Source organism: Notothenia rossii, assembly GCF_949606895.1.
Source record: "Notothenia rossii genome assembly, chromosome: 5".
Classification (NCBI taxonomy): Eukaryota; Metazoa; Chordata; class Actinopteri; order Perciformes; family Nototheniidae; genus Notothenia; species Notothenia rossii.
Genome location: NC_136903.1, coordinates 47990926 through 47998694, shown reverse-complemented (window position 1 = coordinate 47998694; position 7769 = coordinate 47990926). Strand labels below are relative to the sequence as shown.

Below are 7769 nucleotides of genomic sequence, written 5' to 3'. Positions count from 1 at the left end.
TCGTCTTCAGGACTGTTACGGGTCACCAGAAATGATCGAGAAGGCTCTCTTCGACAGAGTGGAGGAGTTCCCTAAGATCAACAAGAGAGATCCTGTGAAGCTCAGAGAGCTTGGCGATCTGCTACAGGAGCTAGTATTAGCACAGCAAGAAGGCGACCTCCCTGGGCTATCTTGCTTAGACACCTCAAGAGGCCTGAACCCTATTGTGGAGAAGTTGCCATTCAACCTTCAGGATAAATGGATGTCTCATGGGAGTATGTACAAAGAACAGAACAGTGTGCATTTTCCCCCATTCACCTAATCTGCTGACTTCGTCTGCAGAGAGGCCTACATCCGTAACGACCCAAGTTCCTTTCTGTCTTCTTCAACTGTTGCAATAGTGAAGCAGGATAACACAGTTAAGAAGATGGACAGCTCTAATAACTTCTTCTCTTCACACATGACGGAGGTCTCTTCTATGTCTGACTTTGACAATACAAAGACTTCCAGTGCCAAGCCCGATGTCGAAAAGCAATGTCCTATCCACAAAAAGCCTCACCCTCTTAAATATTGCACAGGCTTTAGGACCAAGACACTAGAAGTGCGCAAGGCATTTCTTAGGCAGGGTGGCATATGTTTTAGATGTTGTTCTTCTAGCAAACATCCTGCAAAATACTGTAAGATTGCAGTTCAATGTAAAGAGTGCAACAGCAACAAGCATATACCAGCTCTTCATCCTGGGCCAGCTCCATGGCATAACCAGAAACCTGAGTCAGAGAACGGCAGGGAGGATGACACTGAGTCATCGCCGACAGTGAGCTCTAAGTGTACGGAGGTCTGTGGAGAAAACAACGGGCCACGCTCCTGCTCAAAGATCTGTCTCATCACAGTGCATCCTAAGGGACGACCTGACAGGTCAGTGAGACTCTACGCTATCCTTGATGACCAGAGCAATCGATCACTCGCCAGTTCAGAGTTCTTTGACCTCTTTGGCGTTGAAGGCACAGATACTCCCTACACCAGGGCTATTCAACTACACATTCAGTTGGGCCAGATTTTATAACTACAAAATTCAGCTGGGCCAGACATTCAGCAGCCTGTAAAAGTGGGTAGTGACACATTTTAAACCAACACATATTACTGCGATGAAAAACATGCAATTTTTATTCATTGTTCATCTAACAAAGGTAGGTCAAAAAGTGCATAAAAACACAACAAATTAGCATTAATTTAACAGAATCTGAAAAAAAGTGCACAGTTGTAGCATTACATTTGTTTGCTTTAGAAGTCAAATATTCAGGTTATTTTTTTTTTAACCAGGCACATCACAAAGTGCATTTACTGAATACAATAATAGCAGTCTTAATAAATGTCCTCACATCCAAAAAAAACAGCTAAAGAGCTCCAATGCAACACAAAGAGGCAGTACTGTAGCAATACTATTTTTTCACTTTTCAAGTAATAACAAAAAAATCATACGTTTTGGTCACATTTGACCCAGACACATTACAAAGTGCATTTAAATGAATACAGAAAGGGATACGGGTAACTCTATGAATGAATACTACACTACACGTCTACTATAGTAAACTAGGTGCTTACTATCACCTAATTTGTGATTTGTCATCGCTGACTTTCTCAATGGGAGAAGGGACATTTTTTGTTTTGAACAAGAGCAGTGATTTTTGGCTCATAGGATGTCAATGCAATCCTAAGACATTGGTGAAGAGTGCTGTCAGTCAGGGAGCAGCGAATGCTACTTTTGATTGAGTTCATGTGTGAAAAGCTTGATTCACATGTGTATGTTGATCCAAACATACTGAGCACACAGATCGCTACTTTCTGAACGTTAGGGAACTGCTGTTTTTTGACATCACTCCAAAACTTCGCTGGCCCGTTAGTGCGCTGCATGTCAATAAGTTCCAGTGTATATTTCCCCTTGTCGATGCAGGGGACCACTTCCTTTGCTCTGGTTGATACGTCCCTCTCTATTGCAACAGTGAAGGGGTCTCTGGCAAAACCCATCATCACCTCTGTGGGCAGAGCAAGTCCATCTAATCGACCGGCAAAGTTATCTTTCAACCTCGCAATGAAATCTGTCATCACATCCGTGATTTGTGCCGGCGATGTGATGTGTTTGGGGAGCGTCGGAAAATTCAGTATCCGACCCGTGCTCAAGTCGGTCGCGAAAAGGTCCAGCTTGACTTGGATCTGCTCCACAAGATAAATGACCGTTTTGTCTCTGTTTACGCTTCAGACAGGGTGTCCGCGCGGTAGTAAAAGGTAGTAAAAGGTAGTAAAAAGAATCTACCCAAATTAAGGCCCTTGAAAGGTAGTAAAAGGTAACAAACGCAATTTGACTTGGTAGTAATTTTTTTAAAACTCTGCCTCAATATATAATGAGTTTCCATTGTTTGCTTATTATTTGTGTCTGCATGTTTGAATTTCATCTAGCCTACGTAGTTTAAAAATATATACGGTGCTAACAGGACCTGAGTGAGGCGTAGTTGATAGCAATGACGTAGAGGTAACCTGTGTGGACTTCATAGCCTATCAGCGACGCTTACAACATTTTCCGCCTTTTTCCAACAATTGACGTTAGCAGAGCCGCCTTTTGCCACAGTTGCAGTCTACTTTTTCTGATGTTAGCAAATTCGAGCAAATTTAGTGTGAAATGGGGAAGTGCAAGTTTTCGCAATTATGGGTTGATGACCCCTTATATAAAGACTGGCTTAAACCCGTCATAGGAAATGACCGTGAAGCATTTTGCAGTGTCTGCAAAAAAACTATAAATGTTACCTGGAACGGCATTACTGCTATCAAGTCCCACAGTGGATCGGCTATACACCAGCAGCGGCTTCGGGTGAGGGGGGGACAGCTGCCGATTTCGTTGTTTTGCGATGCTAGCAGCAGCACCACACAGATCGCGGCAGATCATGCCAACTTATCAGCAACAGTCGCACCACCTCGGCAGCAAACCAGTGCCACCAGCACCACCACGGCTGCGATAGCCAAACAGCAGACGTTACCGCCACAAACATCAGCCCTCAGGGCTGAGGTTCTCTGGTGCCTGAACACAGCAGCTAACCATCATTCATTCAATTCGAATGAGGGCATTGGGGAATTGTTCGAAAACATGTTCACTGACTCCGACATAGCCAAAAGTTTTGTTTGTGGCAAAGATAAGACATCGTATATCCTTGGATTTGGCATTGCTCCACATTTTAAGAAGCTTCTTATAAATAGCATCAATGCTTCTGGGCCATATGTTGTCATGTTTGACGAGTCTCTGAACCAGTCCGCCAAGAAGAAGCAAATGGATATTCACGTTCGGTTCTGGAGAGATGACCGCGTGACGTCTTCATATTTTGGGTCACAGTTTCTTGGACATGCAAGGGCTGAAGACTTGCTGCAAAGCATTAAAGTGAGTTGATATTTTCTTGTTTGTTCTTTCTTATTGTCGTTATATGCCCATTTGAAAATGTTTATGTCATAGTTAGCCTAAGCTTTAGCCTACACGACGGGTGTGTTTTGTGACCCTGCAAGGCGATATCAGTCGCTTTGCGCTCAATGCTATTTTGAGAAAATCCACGGTAAACAAACATCCGGGTTAAAATGTTGAATTTCATGTTTTCGCATAATTTGACAGTATACAGTCTACATATCATTTCATATCGTGGACAAATCACGGAAAAACATACGTTTTGACTGTTAAGCCCGGTGAAGATGCAACACATTAGCAGTCATACCATTTGTCAACGCCGCTTAAAAAGGTGATTTTCTCCTCTTCTAGCATTATCATGACAGGAGAACCATGCCACTTTGGATACAGTTATCTTAACGATTGTTCTAGCAATAGCCTCAATATACATATCGTTGGAAAGCTTAGTTTATGGCCGTTCATATGAGAACAATAACTTAGTTTTGTACATTTTACCAAAGCGACTGGTTTCGCCTTGCAGGGTCACATTTTGATGAAGGATTTGGTTAATATTTCTGAAAGATGCATACTGGTACTACAAAGGGGGAAACACGTTTGACTTATACTTACTGGCACTGTATTTACTGTCTATCTATTGTCTATTTTATGAATAACCAAAAACCACAGGACAGATTTAAAATTTTCAATAAACTTTGTTTTTTGTGACAATTCACAGGAATGTGTTGCACAACTCAACTTGAGACACCTGCTGTCTGTCAGTATGGATGGCCCAAATGTCAACTTCAAGCTGCTGAAGCTCCTTCAGAACGAACATTCAGAGCTTCATGGGGATGCACAACTCATCAGTGTTGGCAGTTGTGGCTTGCACACCCTCCACAATGCCATGAAGGCAGGATTCGCAACATGGCAGGTAGACAAACTGTTGCGAGCTATGCACTACATCTTCCACAATGTTCCTGCCCGTAGAGAAGATTACACCGCCACCACAGGATCTTCTACCTTTCCCCGATCTTTCTGTGGCCACAGATGGGTGGAAAATGTCCCTGTGGCTGAGAGAGCTGTCGACATTTGGCCTGTGCTTTTAACATATGTTGATGCTGTTCAGAAGAAAAAGGTGACAAACCCAAACACGGCGTCATATGATATCATTTTGGCAGCACGGGATGATAATTTGATAATTCCAAAGCTCCAGTTCTTCTTGTCAGTTGCACGAAGCTTCAACCCCTTCCTGACCAAATATCAGACCGACGAGCCTGTGCTGCCCTTTTTTGCTAAAGATCTGAAAGAACTCCTGATGGTAAGAAATGTAATTCCTGTAGAGTAACTGTCTTTATTTGAATGTGATTAAACTGTATCAGTTGACAGGTGTGACTTGATTGCTAACAGTTTTTGTTGTTCTTTTAAGGCTTTACTGCGGCGATTTGTTAAAAGGGAACTTATACAGGACCGAAGCCCACTGCAACTTATCACAATCCAGGTGTCTGAGGAGAAGAACTGGGTGGCTCTGAAAAATGTGGACATCGGCCTGGGTGCTGAATCTGCCATCAAGGTAATTACTGCAGATACTTTCAATGTCATACATGAAATGTGCTGTCGGCACAAATAAATAGTTACTTCGAACTATTAGGGTAGAAAATGAATGAGTAACATTGGGCATTATTTAACCACCTCTGTGGTAAGCAATATAGCTATCGTAATTGTGTGGTTGTTAATGGTTATCTTTCAAACTTCAGTGGTCTTCACCACCAGGCCTTTGGCATTGAGGCTTAAACTGAACCACAGCCATGAGGATATACCAAACCTCTTTCTCACTCTGGTTAAATTGTTAGGATTGTTTTAAATGTGTAACTTGTCATAGTTTAATTTCCAATCATAGCAGTGAATGTTTATGCATCCTGAACTCATCCTGAACTATACTCACATATCCCATCACTCCCCCACCCACCCACCCACACACACAAACACAAACACACACACACACACACACACACACACACACACACACACACACACACACACACACACACACACACACACACACACACACACACACACACACACACACACCCAGAGAGCAGACAACCAACATCTTTTCCCCACAGGTTTTACACAAGTATCTCTATATATGTGACAAATAAATATCCTTGTATGAACATTAATGTTCTCTATTTGTTAGGCCCTTCAGAGCAAACCAGGAGGCAAGATAGGGGAGCTCTCTCTGCTAACCTTCAGGAAAGAATGTTTGCAGTGCCTTGTTAAGGTTGTCATGAAATTGCAAGACAAATCCCCCCTAAAGGTTCCAATGGTTAGGCACATTGCATGCCTTGATCCCACACAAATCCACCAAGAACCGGAGTGGTGCATCAAGCAAATGAAGAGTGTAGTGCAGACATTCCTTCAGGGAAAGAGATTGACAGGTGGCATTCCAGCTGGTAAGAAAAAATACAGTATGTCTAGGGACAGGGAAGGTCATTCAAATGAAGGCCATGTTCTAAGGGTGTTCTACTTTGAAATGTACTTAAATGTCATTAATGATTATGTTTTTGTCAATATTGTAGGTGATGTTATCATTCAACAGTTCGAATCGTTGACCTCTGTGGAAGGACGGGATGAACGTTTCCTGGCTTTCAAGCCACTGAAGGACCGCCTTGATGTGTTCTTCTACACAACCCTCAGCAGGCCTTACCCTGACTTGCTGCAGTTTTGCCAGAGTCTCCTCCTTCTTTCCCATGGCCAAGCCACTGTGGAAAGAGGATTTTCAGTGAACAAAGAGGTGGAGACATGCAATCTCCATGACCGCACACTGGAATCACTGAGACTAGTTTGTGACAGGATCAACAGTTGTGGTGGTGTTTTGAAAGTGCCCCTCACAAAGGAGCTCCTTGCCTCTGCCTCATCAGCTAGATCCCAGTACAGACTGTACCTTGACAGTGAAAAGAAAAAGAGAGAGAGTGCTGCCCATGCTCTGAGGAGGAAGGCAGTGGAGGAGGAGCTTCTGGACCTCAGAAGACAGGAAGAGGTACTTCGCCGTGTTTGTCACTCACTGGAAAAGGACGCGGACAAGTTGGCCGAGCAGGCTGAGGGAAAGGCTGGGTCCAAAATGGCTGAACTGATAATCAAGTCCAATACCCTTCGCAGAAGGCAGAAAGAAAAAAAAGAAGAGCTCTGCAAATTGGAGAAAATAATTGAAGATAAGTCCTCACAACTGAGACTTCTGTGACTGTACACCCCTCACAGTTATTGTTTTAAATGTTTCTCTTAGATACAATGTAGATTGCAACAACTGCACACAGGCACACCCACAGACGAATGCAGGCACACGCACACACAAACACACACACACGTACACCCCTACAGTTATTGTTTTAAATGATTCACTTAGATACAATGTAGATTGCAACAACAACAACATCCATACAAAGGCGCACCCACAGACATGTGCATACATGCACTCCTCACACACGTTATTGTGTTTAAATATGGTGAATGTTATATTGAAGCAGATCTTTGAAAGCTGTAGTCCTCAGAGCATATTGTTCATTAAAGTTATTTATTTGATTGATTTTCAATTTTTTTCATTAATACGCATTATTAATACGCACCAGTGTGTGTGTGTGTGTGTGTGTGTGTGTGTGTGTGTGTGTGTGTGTGTGTGTGTGTGTGTGTGTGTGTGTGTGTGTGTGTGTGTGTGTGTGTGTGTGTGTGTGTGTGTGTGTGTGTGTGTGTGTGTGTGAATGTGAGAGAATGCGTGTTTGTGAGTAAGTGTGTGTGATGTGACACTTTATTATTAATATTTATGGTTGTTAAGTGATATGTGTTTAAGAAGTGTCAAGGTTATTACTCACTTTATTAGGGCTAAGGGTCAACTCAACACTACAAAAAAAAACACAATTGACAATGACAATACTTAATGATCACAATTAAACATTAGTGTACCTGATATGTATGACGGGTGTGACAGTGTCACACTAATACCTTATAATTAGTAGTCCAAAAAGGGCTGCTGCTTGATGTCGTGTTGGTAGTAAAAAATATTGTGGAGGTAGTAAAAAAGGTAGTAAAAGGTAGTAAATTCATCTCTATGAATCCTGCAGATACCCTGTCAGAGTTGAGAGAGACATGTTTTAGAGTTGCTATCATAGGACCACCGTTACTAGCAACACTAGATGCACTTTCAAAAAACGTGCTGCGTTGTGGTTTGGTGGTTTCTATGCAACCCGGAGTGTTGCGTTCATGGTCTGTACTAGTGTAGGAATTTGGCTACGAGAGGCTGGGCCACTCGGGAGTTGGTTATGGGCCGCATCTGGCCCGCGGGCCGCCAGTTGAATAGGCCTGCCCTACACACTAC

At 42.8% G+C, this 7769-nt stretch overlaps 1 protein-coding gene across 1 annotated transcript; it reads left to right on the top strand.

The window, feature by feature from the left end:
• The first annotated feature begins 2236 nt into the window (after positions 1 to 2236).
• Positions 2237 to 6979, top strand: LOC307041744 (uncharacterized protein). The gene is made up of 5 exons (XM_079685253.1): positions 2237 to 3403; positions 4137 to 4718; positions 4827 to 4970; positions 5598 to 5853; positions 5980 to 6979. Exons 1-5 carry the CDS (start codon positions 2654 to 2656, stop codon positions 6639 to 6641), a joined length of 2394 nt encoding a protein of 797 aa, XP_079541379.1. The 5' UTR covers positions 2237 to 2653; the 3' UTR covers positions 6642 to 6979.
• Positions 6980 to 7769: the final 790 nt, after the last annotated feature.

Excerpts from the sequence above, each read along its gene's own strand:
- LOC307041744 (XM_079685253.1), top strand. The coding sequence starts at position 2,654 with ATGGGGAAGTGCAAGTTTTCGCAATTATGGGTTGATGACCCCTTATAT. Across the intron at positions 4,971-5,597 it reads GTGCTGAATCTGCCATCAAG|GCCCTTCAGAGCAAACCAGG; the intron begins GTAATTACTGCA and ends TCTATTTGTTAG. Across the intron at positions 5,854-5,979 it reads GACAGGTGGCATTCCAGCTG|GTGATGTTATCATTCAACAG; the intron begins GTAAGAAAAAAT and ends TCAATATTGTAG.